Here is a 17,128-nt window from a genome sequence, read left to right as displayed (position 1 = left end):
GATCGCCCATAATTATACTAATGATCCTGAAGATAGAAACTCAGTTGGGGTCAAGGGCCCTACGATGTCAAACGTGTACCAATTCTGCTAAATTGGAATATCTGGGCCAGTGCTTCTATCCCAGACTAACCCCAGTTACACTATCTCAGACGCAGCCCTAACCTGATTACAGTGTCTCAGGCCTAGTCATAACCTGGTTACAGTGCCTCAGGCCCAACCCTAATCCAATTACAGAGTCTCAGGCCCAAGACTAACTCAGTTATGGTGCCTCAGGCCTTGTTCTAACCTGGTTACAGTGCTGCAAGCCCAGCCCTAACCTAGTTACAGTGTCTCAGGATTAAGTTACTATGTTGCAGGCCTAGTCTAACTCAGATACGTCGGGCTGCATTTTCTCTGTGGGCTTCTGAACCCCGCTGTTGGGCTCAAATGTGGGTCAGAAGCCCACACAGTGTGGGAAATAATCACTCAATGTGATTTATCCCAGAGCGACCAATTAATAGCCAGAGTGTGGGTTCGCCATCCAATTAAGGACGACAGGCAGGCTGTTGAAGCTGAGGGCTAATTAGAGGCCTTCCGGCTGGAAAGCAGCAGCAGGATGCAATGGATGGTAAGTGAGGAAGAGGGTGCTTCATAGTGGATTTGCCCTCTCTGCAACTTCTTTAAAGTTTAAATAAGAAATGATTTTTGCAGCCAGGCCACCACAGTTGGGGGGAAAGCCCCTCTACATGGTGACCAGCGCTACTGCTGCAGCTAGGCAGGCAGGGAGGATTTCTAGGCCTGAAGTGCTGGCCCCCAGTCTTCCGCCTGAAGGCTGCCTCCAGGCAGTTAAACTGCCCCCCCCCCCGTCACCTGTGGGAATCTGGAGACCAACTGGAAAATCCCAGTTGGCTTCCATTAACAGGCCTTAATTGCTTTAATTGGCTACCTGCCACATGCAGGTGGGTAGCCCTGCTGCCTCCCTCCCCACCCCCATCCTGCCTCCAGGAAAATGGCCCGAGGGTGGGATGGAGTCAGGGAACCGGCACGCAGGCCAGCTGCATTATTTTTAGCACTCACCCACCTCTGTTCCTGGCCCTGGTGGGGTCTAAAAATCAGGCCCATTGTTTCAGGCCTAGTTCTAACCAATATTCCCATTAAGCTGTGTGGATGCAGGACTGCGCAGCAGCCTGAAAGATACCATGTAGGCTTTGTTCAGTGTGTGGTTGTGCAAATTAAGGGATTGTGTACTGCAAAAAACAGGCCACACACAGCAAATAAATTTTAAAGGGAACATTGGCCCTAACCCAGTGACAGCACCTCAGGCCTTATTTTTCTCTCTTTCCTCAGAGTGCCCTGAAGGTAATTATGGATCAGGCTGCCGATATAGGTGTCAGTGTGAAAATGGAGCTGCATGTGATCACGTGAGTGGAGCCTGTAACTGCACTGCAGGCTGGCTCGGAACCTTCTGCGAACGAGGTAAGTAGCATTTGTGATAGTTTTTCTCGTGTAGTGATTGCAAATGAAAACGTGGATATTTCCGGGGTAAACTAAATAAAGGGAAAAACCATTGCATCTCACCATGTCTTTTGTGAATGGAGCTTTAAAATACAACCTGCCATGTCTCAACTCATATCGATTAGGTGAAAATGTTCCTTACATTTCTGTGGACACTGGTACAATATAAATGGACTGCATGCGCACGCTGATCTGCCAATGCTTATTCCCCAGCTTGCCCTAATGGGTTTTACGGCATGGAGTGTCGTAAAATGTGCAATTGCCACAACGGTGCATATTGCAATCACGTGACGGGGACCTGTTTGTGCCTTCCTGGCTGGATTGGACTGAGCTGCAATCAGTGTGAGTTCACAACACTGTGGTTTCCACATTTGTATAGTATTCAAAATCTTGCTGAGGGTGCTCACTTCCTGTCCATGAACCCTCCTTCCTGTTACCATGATTTTTTGTCACACTTTTCCGTCAATGCTTACCGTGATAGATTGCTGTGTCAACATTTCCTGTTTAATTATGCCATGTCGATTGTCACATTATGGTTGAAAGCTGCGTCCGTTAGGTGTCTCTGTGGACCAAGATTCTGAAATCTCCTGACTTCATTGTCAAAGACTTGTAGTCATCCACAGTCAGTGGGGATGCCATAGGAAAGTTACTAGTTTTATAATAAATTCATTCCACATCTTCCTTTCCTGTCACAGTTTTTTGATTGTGTGTTGGTTGCTCCCCATCCAACAAAGCAAGTCCTCACCATGCCAATAATATCAGAGTGTGTTTTGATTCGAGTTGTACTGGATTGTTTGGTAGACAGGAAGTGGTCAGAGGTTAGACTATCTGATGGGTTCTAAATCAATGTCTTCTAGTTTTCTCCTCCCCTCAAGACTGATACTTGTTGATGTGCAATTCCACGGGTGCTGGAGGCACTCTGATATCTCTCCCAAGCTGTCATTCTACAGGCCTGAGCTCAACAGTGAGTTGTCAGCAGGCTATTTTAGTGCAAGGGGCATCACAGACAACCTCAACCTGACCTCACCCAATGCCCTTGCCTGAACTTTTTCCAAGCTCCTATCTGAATTGGAAGGAGACCCTGGTTGCCCTGGAAGGGGGGAGAAGTTCCAGAGCACTTCTGAGGGCAGTTAAGAGTCTGCAAGTGTGGGACTGGAGTCACATATAGACCCAGCTCGGAGGTTAGGATGACAGATTTCCTTCCCTAAACAACATTCATGAACCAGTTGGGTTTTTACAATCCGACTGCTTCATGGTCACTTTAACTGACACCAATTTTTTATTTCCAGATTTTTAAAACTTAATTCAAATTCTCAAAATGCTGTGGTGCAATTTGAACTCACATTCTCTGGACTACTATCAGCCTAGTAACATAATCTCTGTACTACCACACTCAGATGTAACTCTCCAGGGGTTATACCCAGTTTGAATCACTCCAGTGTTGATGACCATGCTTTCAGTTGCCTCAGCCCTAAACTCTGGTATTTCCTCTCTAAACCTGTTCCTCCTCCTTTAAGACGTTCCTTGAAATCTTCTTTGACCAAACTTTTGGTCACCTGTCCTAATATATCCTTTGTGGCTCGGTGTCAAATTTTGTCTGATAATAAGTCCTGTGAAACGCTTTTGGGGCATTTTTACTATGTTAAAGGCGCTATGTAAATGTAGGTTGCGTTGTTAAGCTGAGATAAGGTTTTGTGTGTTCAGATTTTCATCCTATGCCCTTTATGTTCTTTCCTGGTTTCTGTAGTGTGCCAGGGGCAATCGTTCGGGGAGAACTGCAGCCAATCTTGTCATTGTGAAAACGGTGCCAGCTGCGATCATGTGACCGGTCAGTGCAGCTGTGCTCCTGGCTGGACGGGAACCACATGTCAGAGAGGTAGGTCCCGCCTTACACTAAATCCATGCAGCTGCCGCCTTGTGAAATGTGTCGCAATAAATGCAGGCACAGTTGAGGAAAGGAAATTCTTATTTGTGGCTTTCTGTGTGTCCTCCTTCTCGGGCCTCATCTGTTATGGAGAGAGTATGTCTCAGTGTCAGGATTGTCTGTGTGTGTGCATGCATGCGTGTAACCACCCACAGCTGAGTCGCTAGAAAGTTCCACAGCTTCCCCAGCTCTGCGGACCGACCTGTGTGGCCTCTCCCTGCCTTGGCATCATGTTCGTCCCCAGCCCCTCTCTCCCCTCTTTCTCTGTCCCCCTCCTTCTCTTCACTGCCAGCATGTGCATTATGAAACCTCCAGGGAAATGTGCACCCAGTGGATGTCAAACCAATGTTCAGAGACATCAATTATCATCTGCATGTGATGGGAGAATTTCATAGCTTGCATTAACACCAATTATGACCTATTTTGGGGTCTAAGTGTCTACTCTAAGAATTTATTTCCTGTTGTTGAATGAACTTAATACTTTCTGAACCTGGTGGTGTTCCTGGATTTGTTTGCGAGCTCACTGGGATTGGTTTGATGCACAGCATCTTTAGGATCTTTGAAGAAGATTGAGAGAGTGGTTAGTAAAGCATATGGGATCTTGGGCTTCATAAATAGAGGCATTGAGAACAATAGCAGGAAGGTTATGCTGAGGCATTATAAAGCTCTGGTTAGGCCACAACTAGAGTATTTTGTCCAATTCTTGTCACCACACTTTAGGAAGGATGTGAGGGTCCATGATACGGTGCAGAGGAGATTTACCAGAATGGTTCCAGGGATGGAGGATTTTAGTTACAAGGTTAGGTTGGAGAAGCCGGGTTTGTTCTCCTTGGAGCAAAGGAGATTGAGGGGAGATTTGGTAGAGGTGTACAAGATTATGACAGGCATAGATAAGGTATTCAAGGAAAAACTGTTTCCATTAATTAATGGTACAAGGACGAGGGGACACAGATTGAAGGTCTTGGGCAAGAGATGGTAATGACCTGGAACTCGCTGCCCACAAGGGTGGTGGAAGCGGAGACGATCCATGATTTCAAAAGGAAATTGGATGACCACTTGAAGGAAATAACTTGCAGGGCTATGGGGATCGAACAGGGGAGTGGAACTGACTGGATTGCTCCGCAGAGAACCAGCATGGACTCGAATGGGCTGAATGGCCTCCTTATGTGCCATAAATAGGAACATAGGAAGATAGGAACAGGAGTAGGCCATTCAGTCCCTCGAGCCTGTCCCACCATTCAATGAGATCATGGCTGATCCGCGGCCTAACTCCATATACCTGCCTTTGACCCATATCCCTTCATATCTTTGCTTAACAAAAATCTATCGATCTCAGATTTAAAATTAACAACTGTTCTAGCTTCACCTGCTGTTTGTGGGAGAGAGTTCCAAACCTCTACCACCGTTTGCGTGAAGAAGTGCTTCCTAACATCTCTCTTGAATGGTCTGGTCCTAATTTTTAGACTATGCCCCCTAGTTTTAGAATCTCCAACCCGTGGAAATAGTTTATCTTTATCTAGCCTGTCTTTCCCTGTTAATATCTTGAAGACTTCGATCAGATCACCCCTTAACCTTCTAAATTCTAGCGAAAACATGCCTAATTTGTGTAATCTCTCCTCGTAACTTAACCCCTGTAGTCCAGGTATCATTCTTGTAAACCCACGTTGCACTCCCTCCAAGGCCAATATATCCTTCCTAAGGTGTGGTGCCCAGAACTGCTCACAGTATTCCAAGTGGGGTCTAACCAGGGTTTTGTACAGCTGCAGCATAACCTCTGTGTCTTTATACTCCAGTCCTCTAGATATAAAGGCGAGCATTCCATTAGCCTTTTTGATTATTTTCTGCACTTGCTCGTGGCATTTTAAAGATCTATGCACCTGAACCCCCAAGTCTCTTTGGACATCCACTGTACTTAACCTCTTCCCATTTAGAAAGTACCCTGCTCTATCCTTTTTTGGATGCCTCTGTGACAACAGCCAGGTCTAAATGCTGTTGTTTAAATTTCCCAGCATGTTCGGCAGGACTCTATGGCGTCAGCTGCTTGCAAAGGTGCATCTGTCGAAATGGTGGAACATGTGATCACATGACTGGCCACTGCATATGCCCAAGAGGGTGGACAGGAGTGGCATGTGAACTGGGTAAGTACTGAAACCTAACAGGCACTGCTGGTTTTTTGCTTGCCTGTTCAAACTTTGTTACGGGATCATTGATGGCTCTCTATGTGTATATAAAAAGAAAGCCAGATTTGCAGTTATGTAGCAAGATGTCTCAGAGTGATTCACAGCCAATGAAATACTTTTGAAGTGCAGTCACTGTTGTAATGTAGGAAATGCAGCAGCCAGTTTGCAAGGAGGTAATGACCAGATAATCTATTTATAGTGATGTTGTTTGGCCAGGACACCAGGAATAATTATTTTGCTCTTCTTCGAATAGTGCCATGGGGTCTTTTACAGACCTGCCATCCCCAAGACCCTCCCAACCCTCGCATTTCCGCACCCCCAATCCCCACTCACAGACAGACAGACAGACAGACATGCCTTCAGTTTAATGTCTCATCTGAAAGGCAGCACCTCCAACAGTGCAAAATGACCACTGAGGTCCTAATGTTGGCAGGCAAGGTGACAACAAGAGGAGAAAGATCATTCTCTGCCACCAGCATCTTGAGGTAAAGCTGAACAAATTATTGGGTGGAGGTCACTATAGCTCGGTACAGGGGTCCCTGTAGCTCAGTGTGAGGGGTGGGGGTCCCTGTAGTTCAGTGTGAGGGGTCCCTGTAGCTCAGTGTAGGGAGTAACTGTAGCATAGTGCGGGAGTCCCTGTAGCTCAATGCAGGGGGTCCCTGTAGCTCAGTGTAGGGAGTAACTGTAGCGCAGTGCGGGGCTCCCTGCAGCTCAGTGCGGGGGTCACTGTAGCTCAGTGCGGGGTGTTACTGTAGCTCAGTGCGGGGGGTCACTGTAGCTCAGTGCGGGGTGTCACTGTAGCTCAGTGCGGGGTGTCACTGTAGCTCAGTGCGGGGGGTCACTGTAGCTCAGTGCAGGGGTTCCTGTAGCTCAGTGCGGGGGGTCACTGTAGCTCAGTGCGGGGGGTCACTGTAGCTCAGTGCAGGGGTTCCTGTAGCTCAGTGCGGGGGGTCACTGTAGCTCAGTGCGGGGGGTCACTGTAGCTCAGTGCAGGGGTTCCTGTAGCTCAGTGCGGGGGGTCACTGTAGCTCAGTGCAGGGGTTCCTGTAGCTCAGTGCGGGGGGTCACTGTAGCTCAGTGCAGGGGTTCCTGTAGCTCAGTGCGGGGGTCACTGTAGCTCAGTGCGGGGTGTCACTGTAGCTCAGTGCGGAGGTCACTGTAGCTCAGTGCGGGGGGTCACTGTAGCTCAGTGCGGGGTGTCACTGTAGCTCAGTGCGGAGGTCACTGTAGCTCAGTGCGGGGGGTCACTGTAGCTCAGTGCGGGGGGTCACTGTAGCTCAGTGCAGGGGTTCCTGTAGCTCAGTGCGGGGGGTCACTGTAGCTCAGTGCGGAGGTCACTGTAGCTCAGTGCGGGGGGGTCACTGTAGCTCAGTGCGGGGTGTCACTGTAGCTCAGTGCGGGGGTTCCTGTAGCTCAGTGCGGGGGGTCACTGTAGCTCAGTGCGGGGGGTCACTGTAGCTCAGTGCGGGGTGTCACTGTAGCTCAGTGCGGGGGTTCCTGTAGCTCAGTGCGGGGGGTCACTGTAGCTCAGTGCGGGGGTCACTGTAGCTCAGTGCGGGGGGTCACTGTAGCTCAGTGCGGGGGTCACTGTAGCTCAGTGCGGGGTGTCACTGTAGCTCAGTGCGGGGGGTCACTGTAGCTCAGTGCAGGGGGTCACTGTAGCTCAGTGCAGGGGGTCACTGTAGCTCAGTGCAGGGAGTCACTGTAGCTCAGTGCAGGGAGTCACTGTAGCTCAGTGCGGGGGGTCCCTATAGCTCAGTGCGGGGGGTCCCTATAGCTCAGTGCGGGGGGTCCCTATAGCTCAGTGCGGGGGTCACTGTAGCTCAGTGCAGGGGTTCCTGTAGCTCAGTGCGGGGGGTCACTGTAGCTCAGTGCAGGGGTTCCTGTAGCTCAGTGCGGGGGGTCACTGTAGCTCAGTGCAGGGGTTCCTGTAGCTCAGTGCGGGGGTCACTGTAGCTCAGTGCGGGGTGTCACTGTAGCTCAGTGCGGGGGGTCACTGTAGCTCAGTGCGGGGTGTCACTGTAGCTCAGTGCGGAGGTCACTGTAGCTCAGTGCGGGGGGTCACTGTAGCTCAGTGCGGGGGGTCACTGTAGCTCAGTGCGGGGGGTCCCTATAGCTCAGTGCGGGGGGTCCCTATAGCTCAGTGCGGGGGTCACTGTAGCTCAGTGCAGGGGTTCCTGTAGCTCAGTGCGGGGTGTTACTGTAGCTCAGTGCGGGTGGTCCCTATAGCTCAGAGCGGGGGTCACTGTAGCTCAGTGCAGGGGTTCCTGTCGCTCAGTGCGGTGGTCAATGTAGCTCAGTGCGGGGGTCACTGTAGCTCAGTGCAGGGGTTCTTGAAGCTCAGTGCAGGGGGACACTGTAGCTCAGTGCTGGGGTTCCTGAAGCTCAGTGCAGGGAGTCACTGTAGCTCAGTGCTGGGGTTCCTGTAGCTCAGTGCGGGGGTCACTGTAGCTCAGTGCAGGAGGACACTGTAGCTCAGTGCGGGGGTCACTGTAGCTCAGTGCTGGGGTTCCTGTAGCTCAGTGCGGGGTGTCACTGTAGCTCAGTGCGGGGGGTCACTGTAGCTCAGTGCGGGGTGTTACTGTAGCTCAGTGCGGGGTGTTACTGTAGCTCAGTGCAGGGGGTCACTGTAGCTCAGTGCGGGGTGTCACTGTAGCTCAGTGCGGGGTGTTACTGTAGCTCAGTGCGGGGGGTCACTGTAGCTCAGTGCGGGGTGTCACTGTAGCTCAGTGCGGGGGGTCACTGTAGCTCAGTGCGGGGGTTCCTGTAGCTCAGTGCGGGGGGTTCCTGTAGCTCAGTGCGGGGGTTCCTGTAGCTCAGTGCGGGGGGTTCCTGTAGCTCAGTGCGGGGTGTTACTGTAGCTCAGTGCGGGGGTTCCTGTAGCTCAGTGCGGGGGGTTCCTGTAGCTCAGTGCGGGGGGTTCCTGTAGCTCAGTGCGGGGTGTTACTGTAGCTCAGTGCGGGGGTTCCTGTAGCTCAGTGCGGGGGGTTCCTGTAGCTCAGTGCGGGGGGTTCCTGTAGCTCAGTGCGGGGGGTCACTGTAGCTCAGTGCAGGGGTTCCTGTAGCTCAGTGCAGGGGTTCCTGTAGCTCATTGTGGGGGGTCCCTATAGCTCAGAGCGGGGGTCACTGTAGCTCAGTGCAGGGGTTCCTGTAGCTCAGTGCAGGGGTCACTGTAGCTCAGTGCGGGGGGTCCCTATAGCTCAGTGCGGGGGTCACTGTAGCTCATTGTGGGGGGTCCCTGTAGCTCAGTGTGGGGGGTCCCTGTAGCTCAGTGCGGGGGGTCCCTATAGCTCAGTGCAGGGGGACACAGTAGCTCAGTGCGGTGGTCACTGTGGCTCTGTGCGGGGGTCAATGTAGCTCAGTGCAGGGGTCCCTGTAGCTCAGTGCGGGGGTTCACTGTAGCTCAGTGCAGGGGTTCCTGTAGCTCAGTGCAGGGGTTCCTGTAGCTCAGTGCAGGGTGTCACTGTAGCTCAGTGCAGGGGTTCCTGTAGCTCAGTGCAGGTCACTGTAGCTCAGTGCGGGGGTTCACTGTAGCTCAGTGCACGGGTCCCTGTAGCTCAGTGCGGGGGTTCACTGTAGCTCAGTGCAGGGGTTCCTGTAGCTCAGTGCGGGGGACACTGTAGCAGTGCGGGGGGTCACTGTAGCTCAGTGCGGGGTGGTCCCTCTAGCTCAGTGCAGCGGGGTCCCTGTAGCTCAGTGCAGGGGTCCCTGTAGCTCAGTGCGGGGGTCACTAGCTCAGTGCGGGGGGTCACTGTAGCTCAGTGCGGTGTGGGTCACTCAGTGCGGGGGGTCACAGTAGTGCAGGAGTCTCTGTAGCTCAGTGCGGGGGGTGGGGGGTTGGGGTTGGTCTCTGTAGCTCAGTGCAGGGGGTATTTGTAGCTCAGTGCAGGGGTCACTACACTTCGGAGCGGGGGTCATTATAGTTAAATGGAGGTCATTACAGCTTAGTAAGAGGGTCACTACAGCTCAGAATGAGGGTGCTTATAGTTAAGTGGAGGGGGGTCATTGTAACTTATTAAGAGGGTCACTACAGGTCAGCGTGGTGTCACTACTGCTGTGAACAGGGGTCACTATAGGGCAGGGCAACAGTCCAGCCTAACATTCTAGCCCATGCTGCTGAAGAAAACTGGCCAACTCGAACAAAGGCTTATGCAAAGACAAAATTATCATCCCCTCTGTACTGAAGGACCAACATAGGTTTCATGACCTTATCCTTGGGTGAGAGTTTTCCCATCGAGCCAAGCTGACACTCCTTGAAGCCTTATTTTGTCTTGACATGGGTAAATGACATGATTGAGTCCTGGGTTTAAGAATCGTGCTGGTTTGTGCCTAGCCCCCAGTCACTGGCCGGTTGATCAATACAAGGTAACCTGCTCTTAATTTCAACAGAGTGTACCGCAGGAAAGTATGGACTAGACTGCCAACAGCAATGTGACTGCCTGAACGGGGGGCTGTGCAATCGACAGAGTGGGCACTGTACCTGCCACCCAGGATGGATAGGTGACAAATGCGAAACCTGTGAGTAAAATGCTCTTCCTTCAGCCAGCTGGGGCACTTGTTAATGAAGTTCCACCAGCCAATCATTGTTCATTCATTCTCGAGAGGTGAACATCACTGCTAAGGCCAGCATTTACTGGCCATCCCTACTTTCACCTAAGAAGGTAGTGATGGGCTGCCTGCTTCATTGTAACAGTTTGATACAACTGAGTGGTGTGCTAGACCATTTCAGAGGTCAGGAAGAGTCAACCATATTGGTATATGGAACTGGAGTCACATGTAGGCCATACTAGGTAAGGGCAGCTGGTTTCCTTCTCTGAAGGAGATTAATGAACCAGTTGGACTTTTACAACAATCTGACAGCTTCAAGGTCACTTTTACTGAATTCCAATTCTCAAACTGCTATGGTGAGATTTGAACTCACATTCCCTAGTTTACTCGTTCAAGGCTGGAATCTTACAGCCCCCCCCAACATGAGCGGGCGGGGGGTTGGGCCATAAAATTGAATGGGAGGCAGGGGGCGGGGGGCCATTCCCGACGCCTTCCCACCCCTGCAATTTTATGCGGAGCAGTGGCTGCAGGAAACGGCCCTTAATTGGCCAATTAACTGCCACTTAAGGGCCTCCTGCCACCGCCACGGGTATTTTAACGCTGGCGGCCAGGCGGCAAAGTCCCCCAGAACGCCTTCTTGTAGGCTGGTGGGGGGCCCTCATGATCGGGCACCCTGTGCCCCATGGACGGTTCCCCCCCCCCAGAGCTCATCTGCCCCCACTGGACAACACTCCTCTTCCCCCATTCCTAAGCGACCCACCCCCCCCTTGCCTCACCAGAGCCCGGCCGATTGTCCCTGCCAAGGCCCCAAAAACTTACCTGGGTTCCAGGGCCGTCAAAGACGTGGCAGTCCTGCCCAAGGCCAATCAAGGGCCTGGGGAGCGAAAAATCCCGGCATGGCTCCCCAGGCCTGGTGGAGGCAGGGTTACCAATGACTTTTCGGCCGGTGGGTGGGGGCTGCTGCCCAATGTAAAATTCGAGCCCAAGCCTCTGGATTACTAGTCCAATAATTTAACCATGATACTACCAGATTACTTCATCAACAGCTTTCTGAATTAATGAAAGACTAAGTGTTATTTTAAAAATTAATTAAATGAATGACTAAACTTGCCTCACTCTATCTTGCTGTGGCTGTAGATGCTCCAAACTTTCCTCTCCTTCCTCCTTGTATAATTAGTCTTTTAAAATCAAGACGAATTACACCATCTCTGATTCTTTACTCAATCTTTTACCAGGACCTCCAAACTATGTGACATCTCACCTCCTGCAGTCTTTGCTTCCTGTAAGGGCTTTTAAAACCCAAGCTTGGGAGCACCTTATCTCTACTACTTTTCTTACATAGAATTTATAGCACAGAAACAGGCCATTCAGCCCATTTGGTCTATGCAAGTTTATACTTCATACAAGCCTCCTCCCATTCTAATTACTTCTTCCCACCCTGCCCTGTATCCCTCTATTCTCTTCTCCCTCAAATATACATCAAGTAGTCTCCCCTCGAATGCATCAATGCAATCTGCTTCAACCACTCCATGTGGCAAATTCTACATTCTCACCACTCTCCGTTGCAAGAAATTCCTCCTCAATTCTTTATTTGAATTATGATTAACTTATTTTTAGCCCCCTAGTCCTGGATTCGCCCTCAAGTGTAAACAGTTTCTCTACAATCACGGTTATCAATTCCCTTCATAATTTTAAAGGTCTTGATCAGGTCTCCTCTCCTGAGAAAACAGCCCAGTCTGATCACAGTCAGATTTTATTGTGTAAGTGATTGTCCGGCAATCACACTATAATATAGATTGTTGAATAGTACATTACATCAAGCTACATAAAAATTACTGCCCAATTGTTTCATACCAATGTTCATGTTCTATACAAGCCTCCTCCCACCCTACTTTATCTCACCCAATTAGCGTATCTTTCTAATCCTTGCTCCATCATGTATTTGTCTAGCTTCCCCATCTATGCTATTCACCTCAACCATTCTGTATGGTAGCACATTCCACATGGATAAAGAAGTTTCTCCTGAGTTCCCTATTGAATTATTCAGTGACTGTGTTATATTTATGGCCTCTAGTTTTGAGCTCCCCTACAATCTTTGTCTGTCTATTGTTGTGACTGCTGTCTGACCCTAGCCTCCGTCTGTTTCCCTGTGTGACAGCTTGCCCCAAGGGAACCTACGGAGAGCACTGTGAGGAACATTGCGACTGTGAGCACGGATCATCATGTCATCATGTGACGGGAAGCTGCCTGTGCACCAAGGGATGGAGAGGGAGGCGATGCGAGAAAGGTCAGTGAAATGGTCGATGTAAGAATCATATCCCAGAATTTCATAATTCAGCCTCACAACCTTGATTTTAAAACTCCTTCCTTCATTTCAGGAAATAATAATAGAAAGTTAAGCATGTGTTTGACTGGCCTGCCTGATGACCTTGTGGTAAAAGCCTGGCTGGTATAATGGTGATATGGTGAGAAGGTGGGTGGCAGGAATGATGGATTTGGTAAGAAGGTGGGTAGTGGGCTTGAGTATTACAGTGAGAGAGAAGGTTGGGGGTTGTTGGTCTTCATGACTGATTCCAGTTCCGACAATTTCTCATGTTCTTTTAAGACTAGAATCAATAATGTGCCATCATTGCATCTTCTTTGCCCCTCCTCCTCTAATTGTGCTTTCCCAGGATCTCATACCCATAGAACTCCTTACAGTTACAGTTCAGCTCCCACCACCGCCTCCCCCCCCCCCCCCACCCCCGCCCGCCACACTTTTGTCTGGTGATGTTCTAGTTTAGACGTCAGTTTCCAAAATCAAACTGAATCCCCTATAATTGAAAACCTGGGCCATTGTTCACTGTATTGAACGAGTTCGCATGCCCCAATTAACGATTCACTCCTAATTACAGTAAAACATATACTGGAGAATATCGAAATGGCTTTACAGTCTCCCATCACCTTCAAAAGGTGCAAATCAACCTCCTGCCTGATTTGTGCCAATGGACTACTGGGTAAATTTTATTTTCAGAAGAAATAATACTGAAGCAAAGTGAACCAGCAAGGTATGAAAACAGCATCAGACTTAAGCAATTGAACAAGAATTACTCTACAAGTGGTTAATGTATTCTTTTCCTGATGAATGCTTCTCGCAGCTCTTGAAAATGTGGTAAGTCACGTGGAAACACTTCATCACATTCCCCCTTTTAGTCTCTGTCACAAGGTAGTAGAGATCTGGAGACCATGGCTTTGTCCTTGGGTTACAAAGGTGTCTTTTTTTTAGAATGTAGATCCTCTAAAGATTGTCCAGACAAACACACATCACAACATTAATGATCCAGGAAAAAAGCCTCAACTCCATTGTGCTCACTCCTTCCCAATGAAAACCCGGCCCGCCTCGTCATCACATGTGCATTGCAAGAAACCAAACCACATTATTACCAAATAGAGTTCTCCAGCTGTGAATCAGATGAAGCATAATTACAGTATGTCCACAGAGCAAAGTGCTATTCCACCAAGCTACCCGAGGGATATAGCTGGAGAATCCTTTTTTAATTCAGTTACTGTAACTGTCTGAAATCATTTAAAGGCAGAAGTCACTATTTTTTTTAGCTCCCTCAGTCTTACCTCACTTGTTTGAGTGCCAGTGTTTTAAACCCAAGCTTTGTGTCACCTACCCATTAGGCTAGTGATTTGTTATTGCTCCAGTCTGCTCAGAAACTGGTATAATCCTGGCCTCTATGTATGTGGGTAATAGATTGTATAATAAATGTTAAATTTCATGGGACTTGACAAATCATTTGCCCAACGGATCTTGATTTGACTTTCTCCCGGGTAATCAGGTCTCTCTATTTCCATGTATCCAAACTCTACAAACCACAACATTAGATTATTGCTGATTCAAATCCTCATTTTATCTTCTCCTCCAGCCTGCTGGCCTGGTTACTATGGCGACAGTTGTGCGCAGCAGTGTAATTGTTCCCCCAACACTCCCTGCAACCACGTGACGGGTGAATGCGGCTGTCCTCCAGGGTTTATGGGAAATGGGTGCGAGCAGAGTAAGTACCCTGTGACCTTTGTCTTCATCATGGAGGTGTTCAGGAAAGCCGCCATTGATAAAATTGCTGGAAAAACTGATGTATGTCTGGAAGATAACCACAGCTTAATATTGTGACCCTACATCACAATACAGCTGGTTCCATTACAGATGTAAAAGAGGGACTGGCATTGATCACACCTCTCAGCAATATCACAAATTTGTTCACCACAAATTACTCCGAGGTGCATTGACTATTAGGTAAGAAAATGATACACATAGCAAGATCCCACAAACAACAATGAGATGAATGACCAGTTAATTTGCTTTTGGTAGTGTTCATTAAGGAAACGGTGCTGGCCAGGACACTGGGAGAACTCTCTGCTCATCTGCCATGGAACACGGAATGTCTCCCTGAACAGGCAGAGACTTACCCGAAAGACAGCACCTCTGACTGTGCGGTGCTGCCTCGGTGCTGCGGTGATGTGTCAGTCTAGATTGAGTCCAGGAACAGGGCTTTGAACCTATGCCTTCTCACTCAACAACAACAACTTGCATTTGTATACTCCATTTACTGTAGTACAGGAGTGTAATCAGACAAAGTTTTACATCTAGCCACATGAGGAGATATTAGGGCAAGTGACCAAAAGCTTAGTCAAAGAGGACTCAAGAATGAAAGTTTTATCACAGCGCTAGTTACATGGCAGTAGTTAGAGCTCAAATATTGAGTTGCAGGAAGTATAGCTAGAGTGTAGATGTTGTAGGTTTCTGATTGAAAGTCCAACTCAAATTGTTGACCTTTCCTTCCCCTTTCAGATGCTGACTGGCCCACTGTGCCTTTCGAGCATTTTCTGTCTTTATTGCAAATTTCCCGCAATCGCAGTTTTTCTCTCTTTTTGAATCTTACCGCTTAGTCTCTCTGGTTAACCTTTCACACACTTTGTTCCTTATCTGTCTCTTTAGCCTGCCTGCCTGGTACTTACGGACAGAACTGTAACCAGGTGTGCCAGTGTTCTGCTCAGCACCAGCAATGCCACCAAGTCAGCGGAGAATGCATCTGTGCACCCGGTTACCATGGAGACAACTGCAACCTGAGTGAGTTTTCCTCAACTTGATTGAACTGTATGATCTGCAGAGGGTCACAGCGTCCTCAGTATCAGTCGAAATAAACTAGAGCCCCTTGAGTTGCTCATTGGGTACATGTGCTACCTGATGTGGTATCAAACTATGTGGCCCTGCTTTCAATCCGCTCTCTGTTGATCTCAGCCAGCAGTAATAAAGGAAAAACCTTGCATTTTTATAGCACCTTTCACAATCTCAGGACATCCCGAAGCTATTTACAGCCAATCAAGTACTTTTTTTGACATATAGTCACTGTTTTAATGTAGGGATGGTGGGATCCAATTTGTGTACAACAAGGTGCCCTAAATAGCAAGATGCCACAAATGTGAAAAGTGGTGAAAGTCAATTCAATAATAACTTTCAAAAGGCAATTGAATAAATATTGGAAAAGGAAAATAATTGCAGCACTATGGAGAATGGGCAGGAGAGAGTGGGACGAATGAACTGGTGCAGCCACAATGGGTAGAATGGCCTCCGATGGTGCATCCTTCTATCATTCAATGAGGGCAGTTGGTGCTTTGTTAAGATTTAATTGTCTAACTAAATACTGTTAAAAATTGGTTTTATTTTTCTGGCTTCGCTAGTTCTCTCCTCAGGCAGCTCCAGGCTGTCTGTTACAGATGGGGCCTGCAGCCCTCTTAAAGTGGCTCCTTCAAATCTGGAGCTGGCCCTCCCTCGGGACTAACCAGGGAGTCAGGCAGCCGGGAGTGTCTGGGGAAGGGAGTTCCTGATTGGAGTACTTTAAGCAGGAAATACTCCTTTGGTACTTTACCTCCTCCTTAAACTCCTGGAAGATGAAATGCTAAAACTGAATTGAATTCTTGTTGTGGGGGGGGGGGGGGTGGGGGCAGGAGGGGGTAGCCCCTGAAGGATTGAGGGTGGGGGTGGGGGTGGGGGTGTGATGGTGTGCATTCTTGGTGGGATATCCTGAGTATCTTGTGATGCCCTGTTTTTCCTCCAATGCTCCAGGATGTCCAAGTGGAAGGTATGGATCCAATTGCGCCCAACTTTGTCGTTGTTTGAACGGAGGCCGGTGTGAGACTGTGACTGGGACATGTGACTGTCCACCTGGGTATGTCGGAGCTGACTGTAATCAGAGTAAGTGAACAGCGAGGGGACCAGTTACTGAGGGGAGCTGATCTACATTGGAGGGAGGGACTGATTTGCTACTTTGCAGCCTATCCCCAACCCTCAGCTGAGCTGAGAGCCATAAGATTTTGAAAACATTATCAGTAAGACAAAAGCACTCTCTATTCATCCTCAGTGCCCTGTGGTGGAAACAGAATCCACATGGGATATTGAATGGCAGGTGGATAAATATTTGAAAAAGTAAAAAATTAAAAGTGTGCAGAGAAGGAACAGGTGAATGGGACTAAGTGGAGAGCTGTTACAGAGAGTGAGCATGAGCCCAAAAGTCTCTGTCTGTGCTGCAAATTTCCCTGATTCTACCTTTCTGATTTATAGAGAAGTCGGGTTGCATCAGGTTAATGCGACATCTGCCTTCTGCTTACAGCCTGTCCTGCTGGTCACTATGGGATGGACTGCGCCCTGACCTGTTCCTGTGGAGAAGGTGCGAAGTGTAACCACGTGACTGGGAGATGCATCTGCCCACCAGGCAGGACTGGTTCTCAATGCCAGCACGGTGAGTAAATTATCATCAATAGCCTGAATGATGGGCCCCTTGCTATCCGCTTCCTTGATATCTGGCAGACTGGAATGGGAGGGCAGGTAATTCCAATGTTTGTCCAGTTGGGTGACCAACTGCCCAGTTTGGCATCGTACTGGGGCTGGGCCATTTTTGGAGTTAAAAATGGCACAGTTTTCAATCCATCTGCGAGGAAG

General features: G+C 49.0%; 1 protein-coding gene across 3 annotated transcripts in view; it reads left to right on the top strand.

Annotated features, from left to right (window-relative positions):
- LOC137352076 (multiple epidermal growth factor-like domains protein 6) overlaps positions 1-17,128 on the top strand; it is a 392,916-nt gene that overhangs the window by 360,750 nt on the left and 15,038 nt on the right. For all 3 annotated transcript variants that reach the window (XM_068017149.1, XM_068017148.1, XM_068017150.1), the window contains 10 exons: positions 1,327-1,455; positions 1,708-1,836; positions 3,242-3,370; positions 5,428-5,556; positions 9,988-10,116; positions 12,305-12,433; positions 14,058-14,186; positions 15,128-15,259; positions 16,256-16,384; positions 16,800-16,928. In XM_068017149.1, the coding sequence (XP_067873250.1) occupies positions 1,327-1,455; positions 1,708-1,836; positions 3,242-3,370; positions 5,428-5,556; positions 9,988-10,116; positions 12,305-12,433; positions 14,058-14,186; positions 15,128-15,259; positions 16,256-16,384; positions 16,800-16,928 (1,293 nt within the window). The remainder of the gene's footprint in view (positions 1-1,326; positions 1,456-1,707; positions 1,837-3,241; positions 3,371-5,427; positions 5,557-9,987; positions 10,117-12,304; positions 12,434-14,057; positions 14,187-15,127; positions 15,260-16,255; positions 16,385-16,799; positions 16,929-17,128) is intronic.

Source organism: Heterodontus francisci, chromosome 37 (assembly GCF_036365525.1).
Source record: "Heterodontus francisci isolate sHetFra1 chromosome 37, sHetFra1.hap1, whole genome shotgun sequence".
Classification (NCBI taxonomy): Eukaryota; Metazoa; Chordata; class Chondrichthyes; order Heterodontiformes; family Heterodontidae; genus Heterodontus; species Heterodontus francisci.
Note: the sequence above shows the minus strand (reverse complement) of the source record. Positions and strands in the feature narration are given on the sequence as shown.